Below are 26,047 nucleotides of genomic sequence, written 5' to 3' on the forward strand. Positions count from 1 at the left end.
CAAAGCAGCAGCAACAATCTAAGAAGGTGTTACAAAGGACTGTCAAGAACTCACACAGAACATTCAGAAAAGGACAAAGTAGAAGGCAGAGATTAAGGACACTGTGTCAGACAAAGGGGAGCAGGACAGATCAGTGACATCAGGAACTACAGTGATGCAGAGTGGCCAATGCTTATGTTTTGCCAAATTAATTGAGGGTGGAAAAGGGCAATTAGAGATAATATCCTCTAACAAACGATGTTAGTAAAATTTTAAACCATAAAGCACTTATGTTTTAAAAAGAAATATTCCTTCCTCTAGGAATTCAAAAGAAGAAAATAAGGCCCAATATTTAGAAGCAGTCAAACTCCTATTTAATACTAAATAAACAATCAAATCTGATGTTCAGTAAATTCATGTCTTAGCCATTTGTTTCACTCCTTTGTATCATCAGAGGAAATGGAAGGTACATAATAGAGATAAAAATTAACCTCATACAATTTAAAATACTCAAGCTTTTATAACAATAGTTCTGAAAATATATGGGTTTCTGTAACTGTTTTTTAGTAAGCTTTTGAACTTAGCTTTGATAAACATATTACCCTAAAGCTAAAGTCTGATTTACCTAGAAGAAATCTGTGTTCATCAGCAACACACACTTATAAATAAACTGTAATAAAATATTCTGAATGCCCACAAGAAACCCAGATAAGAGGCTGTGGTCTCTGACTTTGAGGATTTTTAATTCAATGATTTTTATTTTACTTACTGAAAGCTGTTTTTGTTTCTGGTGGTAATTCTTAGTTCTATTATAGCAGTGTTTGTGGGATGAAAATAACCTATAAACTATGGTATTTCATATCATGGAACAAAGTGCAGCTAATAAAAGCATAAAGTTAGGTTTAGAACTAGACTTGAAAGGAATGTTGATGACAAATAATTAAATGAGAAAAGTTTAAGAGAAGAAAAGCAAATAAAAGGCAACAAACTGGGTTTTTGGTCAATTTTTATCCTACTCTACATCACGAACCCCTAGAGAAACAGGAGCACGTTGTATTCATAGCATGCAGCATAGAGTAGTAATTCAAACATTTGTTGGATAAATTAACAATTTTTTATTTTAAAGAGAAGCATACTACACAAGAGATATGTGAATTTGGTAACACATGGGATAGGGAAAAAAAGGCTGAAAAGCTGACATTCTCCAAGTTGTCCTTGCTAAGCATAGTTTTTGGTGTAACTGTCAAAATAAGCCATGAAAACTAGGTAACTATCAACAACCCAGTCCTCTCACTTACTGTGCCTGCTGATTGAGAAGTTCAGTCAGTGTTAGGGATTATATATAATTTTAAGAAACATATAAAACGTGTTTTATTTTTGTGACAGATGTCATTTATTATGTTTCATTCTGCTCTTTGCCTCAGTCTCTGATAAGGAAAAATGTTGCCTAAGCCAAATAAATGCAAATGAGGTATTATAAAGACAAGTAATTAAACCAGAAAAAGCACCAATCTGATAAAGCTTCCCCTTCATAAACCATAGTGTTTCAATGCTGCTTTACATACTAATAGGTACCCTAAGTTGTTGGTTTCTCAATCAAAAAATGATAAACAATCTTATTTTGCTAGTGTTTTTTGGTAAAAATTTTCTTTGTAAATTATATCAAACTGTAACTTCATCTTCAAAGCCAAAAAAGTAGTCCTGTATCCTTAACAACTTGATACTCATCAGTTTTGGCAGTTGAGGTTTTATTCTTTATGAAGGATGTACTTATGCCTTAAAAAGAATTTTTAAAAAAGATGCACGTTATCTGACTGAATTCTTTAGTGGGAATGTAAAATCTATCATTAACAAATAAATAAAAAGATCCATATTGAATCCATCAAGAACAGTTAACCCCCATTCAAATCAGTAGATACAGAATGTGCATGTTGGGGAGGGGAGATCATAACAAATCATGCTCGCTTACTAAAAGAAGTCAAACATGTAATCACTTATAAAAGGATATAATTTATCCAATTAAATTTTTTGTCCAATTAATTTAACTCTCGAGATCATCATAAATTAATTCACATGACTTTTCAAGGTTAGGGATGTAATATTCCTGCCAAAATGGTAAATATGATTCCTAGTCGAAAGGTCACATGTGCATAAACAGAGAGCCAGAAGAGAAATGCCTTAATTACTCAGGCAGAACTGAATGCATTCAAGTCAAGATACAAACCAGAAGTGACACTAAGAAAGCTCACTAAACTTAGGAAGTGGTATGCCTTCTCTCACAAAAAGTCCAAGTATGTGCATCCAGCACGCTCCCTGCATCCTGAAACTTTGTATGGAGAAAAGTTCTTAATTCCTTCAGCTCCTTTTTGACAGCTTAGTCCTTCAACATGAAACTAAAGCTTGTCTAGCCAGCAACAGTTCTGAGTACAATCAACTACAAAAAACTGCTAAAAAAACTGCTATTGGGGCTGGGTGCAGTGGCTCATGCCTGTAATCCCAGCACTTTGGGAGGCTGAGGTGGGTGGATCACCTGAGGTCGGGAGCTCGACACCAGCCTGACCAACATGAAAAAACCCCGTCTCTACTAAAATTACAAAAATTAGCCAGGCATGGTGGTGGATGCCTGTAATCCCAGTTACTTGGGAGGCTCAGGCAGGAGAATCGCTTGAACCCGAGAGGCAGAGGTTGTGGTGAGCTAAGATCGCACCATTGCACTCCAGCCTGGGCAACAAAGAGCGAACCTCCATCTCAAAAAAACAAAGAAAACCCCCGCTATTGGGCCATGTACCAGAGGCGTGAGCACATTGTGTAAGAGGGTGCAAACTACGCAAACTTACATATTCTTCTTCAGTCTCCTCAACAAAGAAAGCTTCTCCATTGTCACCCAACTTCATGTGAAGATCTACTGCATTGCCGTTGATTTCTATATCAATCTATGGGAGAAACAAAGTATGATTTAATGTTCAAGGAATCTTTCCTTCAAGTTAAAATAAACCCAAATTCTGAGTTCTCAAGCCAAACTTTGTATAGTATTGAGGTTTGCAGAACTAAAGCCTCTGAGAATCACTGCTACTTGCCCTTACCCACACCTAAAAAGCCAAATAGAGCTGGGTAGAGGGAGAGATGGATAACTAGAGATTGAAAGGAAATGTTTCACCATCTATTTTTACAACATATAAAAATTTTAAAATTATTTTTTCAAATGTAAAATGGGAGAAATATCAGTCAAACATCTGCACACTTTCCAAGTTATGACACAGTCAGGCTTCACCTCACACGATTCAGATACACACAGGTTTCAGGAACCTCAGTATGTGAGCTGTGAGCAACTGCATGAAAAGTCCAACTTCACTGCCAGCTCTTCTGCCCACAATCACTATGTCAGTAACAGGTGACAGTCAGTTCTGTGACTGGTCACTGATGATGATGGCCACATTTTCCCAGGAACCACGTGAAACGATGAGATAAGTTAATACATTAAATAAAATTCAGGTAGACATATGCGTTAGGCTGTTTTTGTGTTGCTATAAAGAAATACCCAAGGCTGGGCCATTTATAAAGAAGAGAGGTTTAACTGGCTCACGGTTCTGCAGGCTGTGCAACCATGGCACTGGCATCTGCTTGGTTTCTGGGAAGGCCTCAGAGGAATCAGTGTGGTAAGTGATACATGTTTACTCAAGGCAAAAGGTGAAGGGGGTAAGGACACGTCACATAGAGCAGGAGCAAGAGATGGGGGGTGCCACACAAAGGTGCCACACATTTTTAAACAATTGGATCTTGTGAACTCAGCTGAAACTCATTCATCCCCAAGTGGATGGCACCAAGCTATCCATGAAGGATCTGCCCCCATGATCCAAACACCTCCCACCGGGTTCACCTCCAACACTGGAGTTCACATTTCAATATTACACTTGGAGGGGACATCCAAACCATATCAATATATTTTGTCAAAATGCTTTTTATAAAACTCCTATGTATGGGCTGGGTACAGTGGCTCATGCCTGTAATCCCACCACTTTGGGAGGCCGAGGTAGGCGGATCACCTGAGGTCAGGAGTTCAAGACCAACCTGACCAACATGGTGAAACTCCATCTCTACTAAAAATACAAAATTAGCCAGGCGTGGTGGCGCATTCCTGTAGTCCCAGCTACTTGGTAGGCTGAGGCAGGAGAATCACTTGAACCCAGGAGGCAGAGATTGCAGTGAGTCAAAATCATGCCATTGCACTCCAGCCTGGGCAACAAAACCGAAACGCCATCTCAAAAAAAAAAAACCCTCCGATGTATGAATAACATAATCACACTGCAGGGGGTGAGGAAGAGTGAAACTAACGTAAGTCACCTTGGAAAACAATATTTTGACTTGTATTACAAGTCTAAAGACATTTTTTTTGTTGTTTTGAGATGGAGTGCTGCTTTGTCTCCCAGGCTGCAGTGCAGTGATGCGACCTGGGCTCACTGCTACCTCTGCCTCTTGGGTCAAGTGATTCTCCCGACTCAGCCTCTCGAGTAGCTGGGATTACAGGTGCCTGCCACCACACCCAGCTACTTTTTGTATTTTTAGTAGAGACAAGGTTTCACCATCTTGGCCAGGCTGGTCTTGAACGCCCGACCTCGTGATCCACCCAACTCAGCCTCCCAAAGTGCTGGCATTACAGGCATGAGCCACCGTGCCTGGCCAAAAGACGTATTTTACATATGTTACTCTAAACAGATATTGTACAGTAGTTAGTACATTCACAGAGATTTGAGTTAGCAATTCTGAAACTATTTTGTGTTTCCTAGGATTGTGTAACTAGATATATTGATGATAATAAGATACATGTTTCCCATTGAAAATGAAAAAAGTTATAAATAAGGAGGGGAAAAGAAGCCTGCGATGGTGAATGGGAACTGGAGGAACTCATGTGCACTCAAGATTTTTATACGTAGATGTAGATGTGCATGTGTGTGTGTCTGCACACACATCCACTCATTTCCTAGCTCTGCCAGCTCAGGCTGCCTAGAAGCAATGATACCTCAGGAGTAATAAGCACACCTAATAACGAGATGCTTGTTTGTAAATACTATGCTTCAATAAAAGGAACCAGCGTATAATAATTAATTCCAGGGGTGAGGCAGGGAAAGTAGCTTCTTCTGGAACATGAAAGGAAGGAGGGGTTCAAAAACTGATGGGAGCATTTCAAAGGAACTCAACTTGTAGGACCTATACTAATAGTCAAACTGGGACAATATGAGCAACTAATTTCATTTTTGGAGGCTATCCATTTAACCAGTGTAGCTGGAAAAATAGAAAAATGCTTCTTTATCATGCAAATTCAGACTCTATTCATACACCATCTCAAAAAAATTAACACTTCATGGCCCTTACTTTTAGAGATCAAGTATGACATTTCTCAATATGATTACTTACTTCATTCTCTTCATTTGACTTTAAATGGAGTTTGGTCTTTCCAAAAATTAAATATAACATCAAATTATGCCAATATTCGCAATACTTAAAAGAATATGCTGTGAGCTCTTTAGGCAACAACAACAAAAAGATTTTTAAAAAATTTTGAGAGATAGTACCAAGTTGGAACAAATTCTTCCTACTAAGGTGATTATCTTAAGAAGGACACTCATTTTGATGTATTAAGTGCTAGTAAAATGGTTTTAAAAATAACCCCTCATTTCCATATAGTCTTACTTTCCACATTGTGGCTTAATTGTGCTGAACATAATATGACCAAGATGCTGAAATGAAACTGGTATCTCTGAGGAATAGTCGATGTAGGAGACATCTGAACTGGCTTACCACTCCTTGGGTAAGAATATCTCAAATGTTATTTTGGGAATCTATTCATCCTGTTTCAATTCAAATACAAGTTGGGTGTCTCAAATCCAAAACGCTAAAAAATCTGAAACTTCTTGAGCACTGACATGACACTCAAAGGCAATGCTCACTGGAGCACTTCAGATATTGGATTTTCAGATTTGGGATGCTCAACCAGTTAAGTATAATGTAAATATTCCAAAAAATGAAAAGGTTGAAATCCAAAATGATCTGGTCCCAAGCATTTCAGATAAGGAATACTCAGCCTGTATTTCTGGTGTGGCTTCAGGGAGAAGAAGTGGGCTGCTGTCCATGTCAATAAATATATCCCATTCTCAGCTACAGAAACTGGTCCCAGATATGTATCTGTTCCTTTGACAGAAAGGCTAAATACCGATAATTCTATGGGAAGGTCTCTCTTCACAGGGGTTAACAGATTGTGAACCTGGAGGTATTGGTGGCCATCTTACCATCAATTGAGAGAAAACATAAGTGGAAGCAGAGCTGAGAGGTGGGGAAAGAGAAAGAGAATTCTGACAGCAAGCTTTTTTGCCTAAACTACCAGAGGGTGAATTTCTATTATCAGCAATGAAAATCATTTTAATACACTGGGTTATTTAACTTTGATGAAAAATCTGGCCACGTGTGGTGGCTCACACCTGTAATCTCAGCACTTTGAGAGGCCAAGGCAGGTGGATCACCTGCGATCAGGAGTTCAACACCATCCTGGTCAACATGGAGAAACCCCGTCTCTACTAAAAATACAAAAATTAGTCACACATGGTAGTGTGCACCTGTAATCTCAGCTACTCAGGAGGCTGAGGCAGAAGAATCACTTGAATCAGGGAGGCAGAGGTTGCCCCACTGCACTCCAGCTTGGGTGACAAAGCGAGACTCCATCTCAAAAGAGACTTTTATAAATAATCAAATAATCAGTTTTCTGATATCAACAAAAATACATTAAAAAATATCAAGTACATGTTTACCTTCTAAAATTAACCTCCTAAGTTATTAAATTTACTGGGAGTACTGCTGTTCTATCAATTACATATCGATGGCAGTGGGAAAAGCACTATACTATATCACTCTAAACAGTGGTTTTAAGGTGGTCATGAGTTCGAGTTCACTTCATAGGTTCCCCTGTATTTGAAAATTTGGGGTTTTTCAAATCAATGGCCAGCTTTCCCAAACCCAAACTGACTTAAAATAAGACAAACAGTTAATGCAAATTGCCAGCCTATCTCAAAATAGGCATGATTTCAGTTTTACTCTCACAGGAAAGCTGTTTTGGTAAATCAAATGGCCAAATTTCCTCCCAAACCTATTCTTTGAGTTTGAGATACTAAGGGAGTAGGGGAAAACAATTCTCTTTTCTTATGTCTCATGGGAACATTCCTATTAAAAATGCAACATTTTGGCTGGTCACGGTGGCTCACGCCTATAATCCCAGCACTTTGGGAGGCCGAGGTGGGTGGATCACGAGGTCAGGAGATCGAGACCATTCTGGCCAACATGGTGAAACCCCGTCTCTACTAAAAATACAAAAAAATTAGCTGGGCGTGGTGGTACACACCTGTAGTCCCAGCTACTCGGGAAGCTGATGCAGGAGAATTGCTTGAACCCAGAGGCGGAGATTACAGTGAGCCAAGATGATGCCACTGCACTACAGCCTGGGTGACAGTGCGAGACTCTGTCTCAAAAAAAAAAAAAGAAAGCAACGTTTTGACAAGAAAGTAACACAACAAATTGTGTAGCTTTTGTGCAGGATTTGTATTATTTCCTAAATTAGAGGCAAACAGCATGCAGGAAAAGGTGTTTTATCTATTTGATTACCATTTACAGATGCACAAATGCTTATATACATTCATCTGCCTGCAGGTTCCATTTTGAAAGGCCAGACACTGATCCAATGTGATAAAAAAAAAAAAAAAATCCAAAATCTCAGCCAAAAAAATAAGGATAATGATGCCTTATCAGCAGTTTTACAATAGGTCCATACACAACTAATAGGAAATTTCAGTTTGTTGCCAATTCCCCCAGAACAGATCCAGTGTGAAAGTACTATCGGTATTGCCACAAAGAAAGAAAAAATTCCAGACCAGGCGCGGTGGCTCACACCTATAATCCCAGCACTTTGGGAGGCTGAGGCGGGCAGATCACCTAAGGTCAGGAGTTCAAGACCAGCCTGAATGGAGAAATCCCGTTTCTACTAAAAATACAAAAGTAGCTGGGCATGGTGGCGCATGCCTGTAATCCCAGCTACTCAGGAGGCCGAAGCAGGAGAATCGCTTGAACCCAGGAGGCAGAGGTTGCCATGAGCCGAGATCACACCATTGCACTCCAGCCTAGATAACAAGTATGAAACTCTGTCTCAAAACAAAAACAAAAACAAAAATTCCAGAGAAGCTAAACTTTGGCTAAATAACACTGTTTTGCAATAGAAAGTTTCTAAGTCCCTAAGTAAACTGCAACTGCTTTTGCTTTCCAAAGGATGACTCTGAACTGGCGCCAGACCACACAAGCCCTGCTACTCTGAAATGTGGTTCTTCAGTGGAAACTGATCTTGTAACACCTAGAAATGAGATGTTTTTCCTGGAGGAAAAAAAGAAAAAGAATATCTAGTTTTCTGAAATCCATTTTCTTTCACTCTCAAAATAACATTAAGTTTAACTAAATAGAGGGAAATTTATATTTAAAGATCAGCTATATGAAATAGCAAAAAGCTGAAAATAAATGTTTTCAACTTACACCAGTGGTCCTCTACCACGTACTTTTAGGTCTGTACCAGAAAATGGTGAGGATCTTTTGTTATGCTTTAAAATGCTGACAAAGCCTTTCTATATTATTTAAGTAGATATTGCAGGGCAAGAGTAGAAAGAGAAATCTTACTACGAACCTGCAAAGTTTCATTACTAGTTCTGTTTTCTAATGTGATTGACATCTGATATACTAGCAAAACTTCCAGCTGCTCCATAACCTGAAGAGGTTATAACAAAAAGAAAAACCTACACAAATATCTTCTGCCTGAATGAATCTTCCCTAAAACAAATGAAACTCAACCAGCCTATGGTCTGTTGGTTAGCATTTCAGTCAAATTTGGGGACAAGTCCTGGTATCAACAACAGAATTTAGATTACAAAAGCTTTTACAGCTTTGTCAAAACAAACAAAATGTGGCATTAATTACTTTCCTTTTAAAAAATATGGCCAGGTGTGGTGGCTCTACACCTGTAATCCCAGAACTTTGGGATGCCAATGCAGGTAGATCACTTGAAATCAGGAGTTCAAGACCAGCCCAGCCAATAGGTGAAACCCCATCTCTACTAAAATTACAAAAAATTAGCTGGGTGTGGTGGCGCATGCCTGTAATCCTAGGTACTTGGGAGGCTGAGGCAGGAGAACTGCTTGAACCTGGGAGGCAGAGGATGCAATGAGCTGAGATCATACCACTGTACTCCAGCCTGGGCGACAGAGTGAGACCCTGACTCAAAAAGTGAGTGAGAGCGAGCGAGAGCAAGAGCGAGAGAGAGAGAGAGAGAGAGAGAGTGAGTGAGTGTGTGTGTGTGTGTGTGTGTGTGTGTGTTTCTTGATTCCACCAACCTATTCCATGTACAATTAGAATGAAGGTATTAACCTAAGTATTTTAAAATATTATATAAGGTAAAGGAAATTTTTCTAAATACGCCTAAGTTCCCCCATCTAGTTTCTGTTTTGCTTTTCTGAGTTGCGACATGTAAGATTATTATAATAATTTTCAGTTTCCCTTTCCCTTGAAGAGACTTCCTGCAGTCGAGCTTTGTGGTTTTAAAAGCAACTTCAAAAGCAATACATAAAGGTTGACTTCTCGTAACATTGTCTTCAACATCATTCAGGTTAAAAAAAAAAAAAAAGGCCCAGAAAGCTCATAATAGAGATTTATTCATCGAGGATGACTTTTCCTCTCCTTGAGGACAGGCTATGCACTACACTCACCACTTTCTCTTTGGATCTCAGGACTCCCAGCTTCCCAAACCGAACGTGAAAAGGCGAACACTGATAGCTGCCATCCTGCTGCTGCACCACGATGACATCAATGCACCCAGAGAGGGTGGCCTGGTTAATGCCCTTGTAGAGTTCCTTCACGGTGACAATCACCTGCCCAGCCAGCTGTCCCACATAATTCATGGTTTGAGACTACAAGAAACAAAAATTAGATGAGACGTTAACACTAAAGTTGTGATCAATTATTGACAATGACAAAGAACAGTAGTAACAAAAATGACACAACTCACTTGTATGCCAGATTTCATATTATTAGCCTTGTTAATTATGAACCCAACAGTCTCATGCTACCACTGTTTTTACACATTTCTACACACAGACAATCCCAGACTATTATCCTTTGTATCTGAGAGGCTGCTCCAGCCAGGGCCTGAGGCATTTTTCCCAGCAACCTGGATAGTGCTGACTGCAATTAGGGATTTTTCCCCAAAGTTCAGGACCAGCACACAGAATCACCAAAGAATACTGACCTCCTGCCCAAGACCCTTTGGAACCTGGGGCTACTGCATCCACTTTGGCCATAGCAGCCAAACAGAAAAAACAAACATCATCCCCAGAAGAAACTGGAGATTCATTTTCCAACAGAACCAATGTAATAAATTAGTGAGAGCTACATTTTGTAAGAAACTATTAATACAATAGTATGGTTCAGATACACGCTAGATTAAATAAACTTGGCTAAGTTTGCCTGAGCCTAGCCCATTTATAACATTACTTCTAGGGAAAAGCCCCTTCAATACCTCAATATTACTAACTGGAACATGCACATTCATGTTCTACAAAGTTCAAAGCACAGAAAAGCATTTTTACTCTTGTTCCTCAACCTCAATTCACTATTCAAACCAGATCAACAGGTCTACAAGGATTTCTCCAGAAAGGCTTAAAGAAGCAGAGGAAGTCCAGCTAAAGCCAGGGTCACTTTATTGCCTTGGCCCCACCCCCAACTTTTCCACTAATCAAAACCAAATCCCCCTTTCAGTCCTAATGTCAGATTTCACTTCCAGCTATTGAATAAACCCCTACATTTTCTTCATTAGATTCTGACACCCCTAATATTATATCAAAGCACAATTCAGTGAAAGCCATTCTGGGGACTGGAATGACAGAGAGCTAAACAAGAGACCCTCCACCGCTCCAGCTAATTCAGAGGCCAACTTTCACCCAACCACAGGACTGACTGACTGCTCTTCCAGGCTGTCTGCCATAAGCAGCTCATGGTTTCTCTACACCCAGCTTGGAGGCTGCGTTGAGCTTAAAGTTCCTTGCTCTGAAAAATTTCAGAGGGCAAGTTCTGTGTTGCAGGTGAGTCCAAAGCTAAGAACTAAGAGAAAGAATGCTGTCTTCTAATCAGAGGCCTCCAGGATATCTGCCTGCACAGAAATTCACTCCGTTCTTCATATATGAGTGGCCACACGGCAGAGGCCTGATTCTAAATTGTTTCCTGTTTCTACTCTCAGATGAATGTGTAGTCAAGGCCCATCAGTTCTACACCACGAAGCATAGCCATGATAATTTTACCCTGGAAGAAATTTTTAAAATATTTTAAAGCTAATGTTACCAAGGCCCTAAAATGCACCCATAGAAGAGCTGGAAAATGCTTGTGCTGCAAGTTACTCCTAAATAACAAAATAAGGTGACATCCTTTATGTGGTATCAAACAATTACAATTTGGTGGTTTTGGTTTGGGAATAACTGATTTGACCTCAATAGCTAAAACAAATTAAGCACGTATCAAATGCTCAATAATCATTTCTTAAATGAACAAATTAATTAACAATAAATGAGACTTAAAAAAATAAAACAACAACAACAAAAGTGTAGGGAGGAAATAGTGTTTCATCAAAATATTCATATAACATCCCATTATGTTTTGAAAAATTAACCTTTCTATTTTGAGGTCACTGTAGTTCACATGTGGGTCTAAAAAATAACACAGCTAGATCTCATGCAACCTTTTCATATTCTGTAAGTAATACATAGTCACAACATGGTTTTTACCTACACAGTACACACATGAATTAAATAGCATCCAAGTAGTCAATCTTTGTATTGCTGCTTGACTAGTGGTGGCAATGTTAAAATGAATTTTATTAAAAGAATTAAACAAACAGAAATCATATAATCCCTTTTCTTAAAAGAAACTAAAAAATAACTTTTAAGCATTAACATTCAGCCAAAAACAAGTCTTTTAAACATAAATGTGTAACAAGCTTCCATCGACTACTGCATAAAATCCATAATTAAGTGTAACTACATCTATTCAAGATTATTTTATTTACCATGGTTAAGGGATGTGTTGTTATATGGGAAACTATTGTGTAAACACCAGTTGCTAAATGTAGAAAAATACAGGTTGTCAAATGACTGGTTTTCTCTTGACAGATAATGAAACAATTACGTTTAAATTATGAAGGCTGGTAAAACAAAAGTAAAGGGAGCTTAATATGTGCTACACCGTGGGAATGATGAGCAGCTGCCTGCTAGAAAGGTCACCCCAACAGAATAGGGGGAAGAGACTTCCTCACCTTTACATCTGGAGGAAACACAGTTGTTCATCATAAGCATGAGGGGTATGTTAAAACAGCCTTCTCTAGAAGCAGAAACTAGCACCATAAACCTAATTCCTACACGCCAGCCCAGCATAGCCACAAAATAAGAACCAAGTCAGACCTATCCTGGTCAACACCTGGGAAAGTCACACTCTGAACCAGCAGCAGAAAAGATAACACAATGATGTTACCCAAATGCTTAAAATATATAGCAAAATAACACACTATAAACTATTCCTCATATTTTATCACGAATGATGAAGGAAAATGTCGGAGGAGAAAAATAAAGAACGGAGAGTGACAGAGACCAAGGGGGAGCCATGCAGAAAGAAACCAACAAGAAGTCACAGAGAAAAAGAACAAGAACAAAGGCAAAATATATAACCAGAAAGGCAGGCTGGTTTGGAGATGCCCACATAGGAAGCAAAACGTGGAAATGAAAAATGGTCACAGAGCAGTCTCCCTATCTTGAGGCTCATGTGCATTAAAAAAAAAAAGTGTACTTGTTGATTCTTGGAACAAGAATACGTCCAGCCTATTCTTTTAACAGATACCAAAAATGCTTCTAACATATTTCTGAAATACATTAACATTAACAATAATCACACCAGCAGCAGCTCTTTTTTTGAAAGCTTATTATGTCCCAAATTATTAAACTTATACATTATCATCTCAGAACTACTTTAGAGGTGGTATTATTTCTATTTTTAAAGATAATAAAGGTTGGGCATGGTGGCTCACCCAGCTGGGATTATAGAATCTTTCCTTTCCTCGTGAGAATACAGCAAGAAGTCTGCAAACCAGGAAGAGAGCCTAATCAGTCAGCACTTTGATCTGTGAGAATGGTAAGAAATAAGTGTCTGTTGTTTAAGCCAAATACCATCTATGGTATTTTGTTATAGCAGCCCAAACTGACTAAGACAAGTCTCTTCTTAAACATCATATGCTATTCTGCATTTCAATTTTGGGATACTTCCAGTTGGCAGAGACTCACAACTTCACCAAGAAGTTCATAAAAATGTCAGATAACTATTATGTCCACCAGAAGTCACACTGAATATTACCATCAGAGACCACAACACATCAAAGAACTTATTGTAGTCTCATCTAGTCTAGGCTAAGCATTCTTATTCCTTAAAATATTTGAACTGATTGGGTTTACTTTGACTCTTATGACAATTATCTATGTCCTTCTTTAAAAATGATATTTACAGAAAACTAGACACAATGGCTCAGGTATATCCTGACTGCTATACAATGTATGTAATATATGGTGTGCTGTTTAGGTCTAGGTACCTGTCTCATGGGCTAGATTAAATATTGGGAGCTCCCAAGAAAAAGAAGTTACTTATTGATTACTCAAATAAAAAACTGAAGAAAAAAAAAGTAGACAATAAGCAACTACAATACTTATTAGAGGCCAAATGGTCCTTCACATATAAAATTCAATATACCAAATTAGTCCTTCATGCATAAAATTCAACAGTGCCCTCTATCATATTTTTCTGATCAAATGCTTTAAGATGTAAAAGGACAAACACTGGAATAAATGGGTAGCTTTCAAGATTTTGTTATCCACCAAAAGCTTGGAGATCTGCTTTGCATCTTTTGCTGAGCAGCAAAGAAACTAAAATGAATAATCATAACATGGAGCATGGATTCATAAATAAACTGGGCAGGGCATGGTGGCTCACGCCTGTAATCCCAGCATTTTGGGAGGCCGAGTCGGGTAGATCACTTGAGGTCAGGAGTTTGAGACCCCTGGCCAACATGGTAAAATCCCATTTCTACTAAAAATACAAAAAGTTAGCCAGCGTCATGGTGCACGCCTGTAGTCCTAGTTACTAGGGAGGCTGAGGCAGGAGAATCGCTGAACAACCAGGAGGCAGAGGTTGCAGTGAGCTGAGATCTTGCCACTGCACTCCAGCCTGGGTGATAGAGCAAGACTGTCTCAAAAAGAAAAAAAAAAAAGAAAAACAAAAAGCATCATTAAATAGGTTCAAATACCAATCCCCCTCCTATACAAGGTAGTTAATAAACAGTAAGAACGATTTACAACTTATCAGCACAAAATGGACACATTCTATTTTTATTTTCATTTTGAGACAGGGTTTCACTGTGTCGCCCAAGCTGGAGTGCAATGGTGCGATCTCTGCTCACTGCAACCTCCGCCTTTCGAGCTCAAGCAATGCTCCCACCTCAGCCTCCTGAATAGCTGGGACTACAGGAATGTGCTACCATGCCCAGCTAATTTTTATAGTTTTTGTAGAGATGGGATTTTGCCATGTTGCCCAGGATGGTCTCGAACTCCTGGTCTCAAAGCAATCCACCTGCCTTGGCTTCCCAAAATGCTGAGATTATAGGTGTGAGCCACTATGCCTGGCCCCAAAATGGATACATTCTAAACCACGCTTTTAAGTGTTTCAAAATCGGTTTATCTCCAAATATCTAATCAGTACTAGTATCGTTCGTACTACTACCAACAAACACACAATTAGAGTTGTTACACATCTCTCGTGTCAAGTGCTATGTTACCTGTATGTTATCTCATATAGTCTTCACGGATACCCATGAGTTTGGTATTCCCATTTACATGTGGAAACTTGGGCTCAGAAATATCCAAGGTCAGCACACTACTAAGTGGAAGAGCTAATACTAAAACTCAAGTCTAAGTCTAGAACCTATGCCCTTAACTGTATCTCTAAGTGACAGAAATGCTCTCAGTAACCATGATAAAAGCCTTCATGAAACCTCCAGATTTCTTACTCCAAGTGGGCTGCTTTCAGCAAACTATCATTTTTACTTAATGCTACTTGGCCACATAAATATGAAATGATTACAGGGAATAGAAAGAAGCCATACTCACCCTCCAAGTCTCCCCACACCACTATCAACCCTCCCACTGGACCATGGTCCAGTGTTACAAAGCAGACTCCCAGGAGTGTCGCATATCGTGAGGCTTGTGGACAGAGGTTAAAACAACTTTTACCAAAGAAGCTGCCATTGCAGCTAACATTCTCACAGACATGAGGAGTATGCTAGGAGGGAACAGAGACATCAGATGCTTCAGGAAACAGACAACAGAACACTGTTACCCAGGACCTAGGTAAACATTCCAGCTTGCCCCTGTGCTCCTAGACCAAACTCCTTCAGGATACCCACAATTACAGTATGCATTTGATTAGCATGTAATATTTTTCAAGAACTTCCTCAAACATACCTCTCATTTGATTTTCAAAAAGAGAATGTAGGTTATGCTAGCAGGCATTATTAATTTCATTTTAAATTTGAGACTGAGATAAGAGGTGTTTACTATTCACTAGAACCCACTTCTACTTAGACTCAGGGTCCCAACTTTCTCCACTACCTCTGACCCATGTCTTAAATCACTGGGTCTCAAGGTCATGTGGTGTCCCTGAGGACAAAGAAATCTGAGGGCTGGACTCAAGTTATGCTAAATCCCTATGGTTTTTCTCCAAGAATCCCAGAGTAACCCAGAGGTGGCCAAATATGAATCTGGGGGATTCTGGAGGGTAAAAACTTCCCCCAAAACTAAGTGATGAAACAGAGCAAAGGTACCCACAGCAGCATCTGCTGCAAGCTTCTCCCTGGTCAGGGAGGGCAGGGGTGAAAGTCCCCCAGGGGCTTGCCCACATCATGTGGGGGCTTAACGGAGTCAACATTTTACAAAACATTTACAGTGTGCCCATCAGATGCTAAGGGATCACAAAGAACAATAGGAGGTTATAATTTAGCTAGACAGAAGAATGGAAAACTATACAACACAGTGCAGTCTAGGAGTAAGTCGAAAGCAGGACCACAGACTCCCAACGCTGAGCCTTGACAGGGAATCCAGCCTTTCTGAGAGAAGCTGCTCTCAGAATTTTAAAATCAAGCAAATGGCTTACTTTGTACTTCTTGGTAATTTATTTTCCCCTGTCATAGTAGAATGCCAATTTGTTTAATTTTTTATTATTTTATATTAGCTACCTTTAAATTCTCACTTTATAAAACAAGAAATAAAAAATAGCAGCAGCTCAAGAAACAACCTGGCCTGCCCCCTAGGAGCACCACAAAATAGATGGTTCATTAAAGCCCATGCCATCTCCCTGAAGCTAAGACAGCCCATGAGAAGTGCTGACAGCTGTGCATTTAACACTCACGGCTCCTAGACCTTCAGCAGAGAAAGAGCTCCAAATGTCTCCTCAAGAACACAGAAGGTCTCCTGCTGCCCAGGCAGCATAGGGTGACTGGTCAAAGGGTTCTCCTTCATTTTTAATACAAATTAGTCCCTGTACAGACGCTGTAAACAAAAACCCAGTGCCTCCCAGCAAACTTCCTGAATACACCAAGTTTTCTAGACAGCTTTTCTGTCACAATGAAAAAGGAAGTCTGGGAAAACCTTACCCGGCAAAGGCCTCTCGATGTAATCCCCCTACAGGTTTAATGTGGAAACAATCACAAAAAAAGATGCCCATTTTACTGGCCTGTTTCTGATATAATTCGGTTTTCACACAGTCAAAATTAAGCACGTATTTCATGCCAGTCACCACAGTAAGTCCTTATAAAAATAAACAAAATTCTGCCCTCATCCTCTCTCAGCGGACCCTGGTTCTTCAAAGAGATATAACAAATATTGTCTTACATAATATAATCTCTTAGGATAATGCTATTTGGGACACTTTTAGGAAGACTACATAACAAAAGGAAAAAACAATCTGCTTGGGGGAGTCAGGTAAGGCTTCATGGAGCAGAAAATATTTGTTCTAGGAGTGGAAATATGTGTGAAAGGCTCACCAGGCTAAGGAAGGGAGGTTCCCAGCGGGCAGTCCCAGGAAGAGAGAACAGCTTATGGCAAAGTGTGCTAAGTTTGAGAGACAAAAGTAAGATGATGCAAGGCCTTGGACCCTGTGCAAATTTATCATGTGGGCAATGGGTGCAATCAGTACTTCTGTTCAGGGAAGTGACAGGATTAAATCACAGGGGGAGGGTGAACTGGAGAAGAGGTGGCTAAAGGCAGAGAGACTGCTCTAGAAGTCACCACAACAAATTCAAACAGATTGCACAGCTCTAAGGCAGAAGAGGCACACAGGGAGCTGAGAATCAGTTAGTCTTGATGACTAAGGCAGATGCTAAGCACAAGGAAACTGATGAGGACTGCGCCACAATTTCTAGACAGCTAAAAATACCTCTGGCACATAGGTGGCATTCAGTTCTGTTGCATGAACCAACTTAGATATGGAAATAAAAAGGGTAGACCTGGTGGGGAACTTCCTATTAAGGTTGAACTTTTACTACTACACTGCTTTAAAAGTTTGTGTACATGAAAATCATTCTGGGCAGTTTTTAAAAATGCAAACTTCTGGCTTTGTTTTAAAGCTTAAGAACTAATTATGGGCCAGGCGCAGTGGCTCACGCCTGTAATCCCAGCACTCTGGGAGGCCAAGGCTGACGGATCACCCTGAGGTCAGGAGTTCAAGACTATCCTGGCCAACATGGTGAAACTATAGCTCTACTAAAGGTACAAAAAATTAGCCAGGCACGGTGGCAGGTGCCTGTAATTCCAGCTACTTGGGAGGCTGAGACAGGAGAATCGCTTGAACTCGGGAGGCAGAGGTTGCAGCAAGCCAAGGTCATCATGCCCAATTGCACTCCAGCATGGGCAACAGGGCGAGACTCTGTCTCAAACAAAACAAAACAAAACAAAACTAATTATGAAAATGAGCCAGGTTAGGGAACCATAGTTCCACGTAAAAGTGAGAGAGAGCTCTTGCTACTTTGTGCTACTTCCAAAATCAGTTCAACAGAAAACTGACTACACAAAGGCTCCGAGCCTTGGGTATTGTCCTGTATTTTGTCTTTTACAGAAAAAAAAATACAGGGGAGTTTTTAATCTTTTTGAGCTGGTGTCTGGGCCTCAGAGGAATCTCTCCTGAGAGAATGAGATTTAGACAGGAGGAGGTGTGCTTTGGAGGATTTGAGGTTCTAGTCAATTCCCTGTAGACCACGAATTGTCTTTCTAAATTAGAGCAACCCTATCACCTCCACTGTTTGAAGGCACAGTCAAGGAGGTTTTTATAACTAACTTCTTTTTTCCCCACTAAAAGAAGAAAACTGTTAAGGAGCACACTCTAGGTCAGAACTTCTCAAAGAGCTGTCCTTGAACTGTCTGCAATAGAATCAAGTTTTGGTGCTTAAAAATGTTCATGGCCAGGCAAGGTGGCTCATGCCTATAATCCCAGCACTTTGGGAGGCTGAGGCAGATGGATCACAAGGTCAGGAGTTTGAGGCCAGCATAGACAATATGGTGAAACCCCGTCTCTACTAAAAACATTAAAAAAAAATTAGCCAGGCATGGTGGCGGGTGCCTGTAATCCCAGCTACTCAGGAGGCTGAGGCAGGAGAATTGTTTGAACCTGGAAAGGTGGAGGCTGCAGTGAGCGGAGATTGCACCATTGCACTCCAGCCTGGGCAACAAGAGCAAGACTGTCAAAAACAAACAAAACAAACAAAAAAGAATGTAGGTTCATTCATGAAAAATATGGGAAATGGGGGAAAAAAGAAATACACGTTCCTGAACCCCAACCCAGACCTACTACATAAAAAGCTGGAAATGAGGTCTTTAAAAATCTGTTACCCATGATTCTGACAGACACCCAAGTTTGGGAACTAACTCTAGGCTCTGTTGCAAGAACTTTCTCTTCTCTTAAACCTGATTAAGTTTGTTAAGAAGACTAAGTTGTTATGGACTTAAGTTCACATCTTGTCCTATAATGATGTCTGTTAAGTGTGGATCAGAAATGGAAGTAATAGATAGTAATAGAATTTTAGACATTTAAATGACAGCTGACCCAACTGTTTTACGACACTGAAATTCTAGAACTGGCAGTGCTTCTGTCAAAAAACTCAGAAATTCTGGCCTCGGAAGACTGCTTTCCTAAGGACCCCTTCCACAATTACAACCAAATATTAAATATCAACCTTTGGGATACGTAAGTAAGGAGTGAGAATTTTCCGATTCAATATTTCTATTTGGGAATTTAAACAGATACGTGAGGCAATGGCTAGATCTGAAAGTAATAACAGGGCTCACTAGATTTCAATGATTTCAGTGCTCAGAGAGACCCCAAAACACAAGAGTGAGCCCCCAGTAGCCATGTCTATAATATGGGACCCAGGCCTTGGTAACTGCAGGCTTAGCAGGGGTGGGAGACATCTGGCCCAGATATTCATGAAACGTGTATGGAGAGTCAAGGCCACCCAACACTGGGATGGCTGGGCCACCTGAGATGGGATGCAGAAGGCCCACCAGCTCGGAATACCAACACCCCAGGTGGCCCTGGCTCTTGCCCTCTCAGCATCTCACTGAATGATGAGCCAGTCATAAGCTTCTTTGCGTGGTTCTTCAGAGTCCATTTCCAATGTTGCCAATAAAGGGCTTAACTCAGACAGGCTAGATTCTGACTGATTAAAGCCATGTGGAGCCCTATACCACCCTCCTGCAAATAACAGCCTGGCTAAACTAGCAAGAACATGCTTCAAATGTAACCCAGATAACACTTTCTTAACAACGTAATCTGTTAAGAAAAAAAAATTTTTTTTAATTTTTTTAAAATGAGAAGATATGAAGCTGGCCTCAAGCTTAGTTCTCACATCTGATAAAGTTATAAATTAGGATTTTGGATCTGTCACAACATATTTCCTTTGAGGAAGTCTGAAAGCTCAGATTTCTGCTCACTGAGTTCACTTCTCTATGATTTCAACACACTTTCTATAAACAGATGAACTGCTTTGTTGAACTCAGTAAGGCTCAGAAAAGGGAAGATGCTTTCCCACCATAGCAGTGCATCCTCTCTCCAAGTGGTGGCTCAGACCTTTACTCAACTACAATATTTGCTTCAGCTTTTCAGCAGGTATAACTTAAGGAAGGACCATCAACATCACCTATTTCATCTTCAAAAATTACTAGCCCCCACCTTCTACCCACCCCAGTCATCACCCAATAATTTTCTGGACAATCCTTCAAAAGCCAACACCAGTTTTCATCTTAATCTAATATTTTATAAGAGGAGGAAGGATGTTTCAGGTTTGCTGGGTAAGGAGAAAGTGGGATCAAATAGAAACGTATATCCACAACAGATTGTGCATCCCCAGAGCACAATGGCAAAGATCAGAAAGATGACAGAGGTAGAATGTGTGGGCTTGGTGGCTGAGAAGAAAGCAGAGGTGACAAGATGGGATCCGTCATGCCCAAGGCCCCCTGCCCTCTTCCTACCACAGCACTCACCATGCAGCATGAACATTAAGCCACTTCCAAACTCTGAGTTCCAGTAAAGAAGGAAGAAGTCCCGCAAGCTTCACTGTCTCCCCAAAGCCTGACACACTGCCTAGCAATAGTAGCTTCTTAGTAAGTGGTTTTGGATCAATGAATGAACCAATGAATAAATGAATGCAAGACCTAGTGAACAGAATCAGCAAGGAGAATGAGAAATATATAGAGTGTTGTGTTTTGTCTCACTGACTGAGAGTAAAATTCAAGAGGCAAGTGAAGACATATATAACTATGCACTAAAAAAATTAAAATTAAAATTAAAAAACAGGCTGAGCACTGTGGTTCATGCCTGTAATCCCAGCACTTTGGGAGGCTGAGGGGAGTGGATCACCTGAGGTCAGGAGTTTGAGCCCAGCCTGGCCAACATGGCGAAATCTCATCTCTATTAAAAATGCAAAAACTAGCTGGGGATGGTGGCAGGCACTTGTCATCCCAGATACTTAGGAGGCTGAGGCAGGAGAATTGCTTGAACCCAGGAGGCGGAGGTTGCAGCCAAGATCATGCCATTGCACTCCAGTGTGGCCAGCCTGGGCGACAGAGTAAAACTCCATCTCAAAAAAAAAAAAAAAAAACCCCACAAAGAAAAGAAATCAATGGTGGAAGTCAACCCAAAGTCCCAAAAGCAATGCTCATATATTCAGAAACCAATACTTTCCTCCGGAAGCCAGTGAAGACCTCACAGAGAAAAACCTGCATAAATCTAGTCTATGTCAGTGACAAGAATGACACTGTCTCAGGATAGGTAAATCTAAAAATATCCCCGTGAGAACAAATGACAGCCATGTAGATCATTCTGTAGAACACTGAGCAGCCCAGCAGCAACTTGCGGCAGAGACTGCTGGTCGTTAGAGGAAGTCAGTGTGAAGTCAGCTGAGGCAAAGGCAAGGGTGCCATGACTGCAGATTATTACAGAAAACAAAGTGAAACACAGCCACCAAGTTACCCATTTTCTACTAGTCAGCTGACTTTCATGAAAATGCCCCATATAATTATGCTACAGAGCACAGCCTTTAAGGAAAATTGATGGAAATAACAGTTTAATTTTCCTATGCTCAACAATGTACCAGAACATACATTTTCTTCCGTAATAGAATCTGGCACAGAGCAAGAAAGACAAGTGTTCAATTTTATTGTTAAATTTCAAAATAACGTGTGGCTTGAGGAGATCCTAAAACAGCAAGCAACATGCTCAAAAGGGGACCCCAACTCCTCTCCTCAGCCTCCACAACACTCATGTGGCCAAACTTGTTTCAAACTATCATAGCTCTGTAAAACTAAATGGTTCCTGTTCCCACATTTCTCTTTAATGCTTCTCCCTTCATTACCCTAAATGCAGAGTAAGACCTTGTCATGAAGCTTTCTGATAATTTGATTCTTGTCTGTTCCCATCAAGGCTAAAATATGCCCAGTTTTGACCTCTGTGCATGAAGTGACAGATGCTGTTACAGGTAACATTTAACCTGACTGGCAACTAGAGAGAAATGCAAGAAGTAAAATCATTAAGAACTGTAATCAGCTCAACATTCTGTTTATAATTAATAATGAAAGACATTAAACTATTACATAAGTCAACCTTTGTGTAATGGTTATACGTATCAGCACAGAAAAAATTCCAGCTAAATGTTCATGCCAATTTAGCTATGAAACACAGTTTTAAGATATCAGATAGCTATACCTCGAACTATTCAAAATAGTGTTTTCTTAAAAAAAAAAAAAGCACACACTTTACAGATAATAAAATTAACCCTTCTGTAGTGTACACTTGTTAGTTTTGACCACACATTCCTGTAGCCACCACTATAATCAAGACACAGATTAATCAGATTGCTCTCCAAAATGCCTCCTTGGAGTTAATCCTTCTTCCCCACCCATGGCAATCACTGATCTGTTTTCTGTCCCTAGTTGTGCCTTCTCTGGAATATCATATAAATGGAATCACACAGTATGTACACCTTTGGATTCTGGCTTCTTTAGCTTAGCACAGTCTACGTGACATTAATCAATATTGCTGCATTTATCAGTAGTCTGTTCCCTGTGAAGTAGTACCCCACTGTATGGATGTATCAGATGTTATCCATTCACCAGCTAGAAGACATCTGGGTTGTTTCCAGGTTTTGGCAATTACGAATAAAACTAGAGGTTATCTAAAATGCTCAGGACCAGAAATGTTTTGAATTTTGGATGTTTTCAGATTTAGGAACATCCACATATACATAATGATCCAAGTCTAAACATAAAATTCATTTATGTTTCATATATACCTTAAACACATAGCCTGAAGGTAATTTTAGAAAATATTTTCAATTAATTTTGCACATGAAACAAAGCTTTGACTGCATCTTGACTAGGACCTATCACCAGGGCAAGTGTGGAATTTTCCACTTGTGTCATCAAAAAGTTTTGTTTGTTGCCCAGGCTGGAGTGCAGTGGTGAGATCTTGGCTCACTGCAATCTCTGCCTCCCAGGTTCAAGTGATTCTCCTGCCTCAGCCTCCCAATTACAGGCACCTGCCACCATGCCCAGCTAATTCTGTATTTTTAGTAGAGATGGGGTTTCTCGATGTTGGTTAGGCTGGTCTCAAACTCCTGACCTCAGGTGATCCGCCTGCCTCGGCCTCCCAAAATGTTGGGATTATAGGCATGAGCCACCATGCCCGGCCAAGACTTTTATTATGAGTGGTCTTACAGATAAGATTACGTTATGATCATAAAATTGTGTTTTAAGGGGTACTTATCCTAAACCTTCTAAAAGAATTGTAGTTAACCTATTTTGGTGGCGACTATTGATACCCACAAGCAACTCTAAAATAAGCCAGGAAATCTGATTATTTGGCTTAATTCCACATATAAAAGGCACACAATTTTAGCAGGTTGCTATGGAAACTATGTGTAGTACATTCAGTGTTGACTATCACTGACGTTGGTAGGATATAATTTCCTCTGCAATACTCCAACTCTATCGGAAGTTCTTTAAATTTACACACTGACCTAGAAGTCAGGAATGTATACCATGATTCTTCCACCACCAAAATTAAAGTCTCAGACTGGAAACAAATTAATATATTCCTATAGGTTCTACGTCTAGGGAAGGACATGTTAAACTTTGTTCATCCCCTTTATTTCCATCTCATCCTCTCTCGCCCATCAAAGAACTTTAGTTAATATCACAGTTAATATTAACACAAGTAGGACAAGTTTAAAATGTCAAGTAATTACTAGTTATTAGTAATAACAAATTGTGTTAATGCCCTTAGTTGAAGGTCCCTCAACCTGTATCATTGGTACCCTAGTAAATGAGAGTAAGAACAAGCCAGATGGACTACCATTGCAACTCCTGTAGCTAAGGTGGCAGCTACTAACTTAAACACATGCCTACCCAAAGTTCATAGTCAGTACTCTTCAACAACCAGGGTGAAGGGCTTCTTATTAAGAAGTCTGACAGAGCACCTGCTTTAGAAAAACTGCTACACTTGGAAAAAAGAATGTAGATTGCCTTATCAAAAAGAAGATAGTAACTTAAGGATTAAAATAAATTTTGTTTCAGTGGAATTCTGAGCCTTTCTGTCACTTGTTTGTGTAGACTGTTTTTTTTAAATGTTTAACAGCTTCCCTGGGCATTCAACCCACTAAACATTTCTTGAAGTGTGCTCAATTTCTCTGACAAATTTTTATAAGCATACTGGCTATGAAACTGTACCACTTTCCACATGGAACAGGGGACTTACTTTACCAAAGGCTAAGTTCCCTAAGTTATGAGGGCTAGCTAGGAGTGACATAAAAATTCTTTTCAGTATAAGAAGAAATGATGATTAACCCAATTACGGAAAGTGATGCTTCACCGTGGAACAGACTGTTCATTAACAAAGAGTACTTAACTAAGCCACCAGAGCCTTTGGATCCATAGATATACATGCATAAGTCATCATTCCCCAAGTCTAATTAATTATAAACACCTGGGGCTGGGTGCAGTGGCTCACATCTGTATTTCTAGCACTTTGGGAGGCCAAGGCGGGCAGATCACTTGAGCCCAGGAGTTCAAGACCAGCGTGGGCAACATGGAGAAATCCAGTCTCTACGAGAACTACAAAAATTAGCCAGGTGTGGTGGCACGCGCCTGGGTCCCAGCTCTTCAGGAGGCTGAGGCCAAAGGATTGCATGAGCCTGGAGGCAGAGGTGGCAGTGAGCAAAGATGGCACCACTACCCTCCAGACTAGGTGGCAGTGAGACCTTGTCTTAAAAAAAAAAAAGAAAAAGAAAAGAAAGGAAAAAAACATAAACACTTGGGAAAGCTTCTAAAAATAAAACTTCCTAGAGAAGAAGGCTAAAACCCTGTGGTGTTAGACTGGAATTGGAGGTCTGGAGGTCTCAGTATGAACCCATGGTTTTAAAGTATATACATAGGTAACTAGATGCACAAGCACTGATGTATTTATACCTGAGCTAGACTCAAATATCCTAGCTCTCTATTAACAGGACACAGAATCAAGGATACTCTCAAAACAATGTGCACATCTATGGCCCAGATCTTGCTTTCTAAATATCATTCTCCAATAAAAGGAACCACAGCTCCTTGGAGGAGTGGCTGATTCATTCCATGGCTGTGGGCAGGAAAATACAAGATGATGCTGGAGCATCTTGTGGAGCCAGAGATTGGGAAATGCTCGAAATCAAAAGAAAGAGCGCATGTCAGAGGAAAAAAAAAAAGGAGTATACTCCCAAGAGCTAAACATAGGACAATTTGAACAACAGAGTAAGATTACTAGATTATAATTCGTTAAATAAAATATTCATGAGTCGTCACTGATAGAATAAATTAACATATAAGTGAGAAATGATAGCTCTTAAAGATGAATTCTAATTAATGAAGAAAAAATGAAGAAACTAGAAACTCACTATTGGAATATATCACAGTAATATTTATGAAGGCAAGATCCATTAATGGATGTTAAAAATAGAAGACAAAAGTGTGAGGGGAAGCCAGGCACAGTGGCTTACGCCTGCAATTCCAGCACTTAGGAAGGCTGAAGCGGATGGATCACCTGAAGTCAGGAGTTCAAAACCAGCCTGACCAACATGATGAAACCCCGTATCTACTAAAAATACAAAAAGAAGCCAGGCGTGGTAGCGTGTACCTGTAGTCCCAGCTACTCAGAAAGCTGAGGCAGGAGAATTGCTTGAAGCCAGGAGGTGGACGCTGCAGCGAGCCAAAACTATATCACTGCACTCCAGCCTGGGCAACACAGCAAGACTCTGTCTTTAAAAAAAAAAAAAAAAAAGTTTGAGGAGAAACAAGATGTCTGGATAGTCTCAAAGCATTTTCTCTAAGATACACAT

At 40.0% G+C, this 26,047-nt stretch overlaps 1 protein-coding gene across 3 annotated transcripts in view; it reads right to left on the minus strand.

Moving 5' to 3' along the window:
• LPIN2 (lipin 2) overlaps window positions 1-26,047 on the minus strand; it is a 65,900-nt gene that overhangs the window by 34,333 nt on the left and 5,520 nt on the right. The window contains exons 1-3 of one of the 3 annotated variants that reach the window (XM_012446851.3): window positions 16,546-16,633; window positions 9,765-9,965; window positions 2,817-2,912 (exon numbers count right to left, since the gene is read on the minus strand). In XM_012446851.3, coding sequence (XP_012302274.1) covers window positions 2,817-2,912; window positions 9,765-9,956 — 288 coding nt within the window. In that variant the 5' untranslated portion in view covers window positions 9,957-9,965; window positions 16,546-16,633. Of the gene's footprint in view, window positions 1-2,816; window positions 2,913-9,764; window positions 9,966-13,123; window positions 13,145-16,545; window positions 16,634-26,047 lie in introns of those variants that run through there. The other 2 variants (XM_012446852.3, XM_012446850.3) reach the window with 2 other exon arrangements.

Source organism: Aotus nancymaae, unplaced genomic scaffold (assembly GCF_030222135.1).
Source record: "Aotus nancymaae isolate 86718 unplaced genomic scaffold, 86718_ANA_hifiasm-v0.15.2.pri h1tg000020l, whole genome shotgun sequence".
Taxonomy (NCBI): domain Eukaryota; kingdom Metazoa; phylum Chordata; class Mammalia; order Primates; family Aotidae; genus Aotus; species Aotus nancymaae.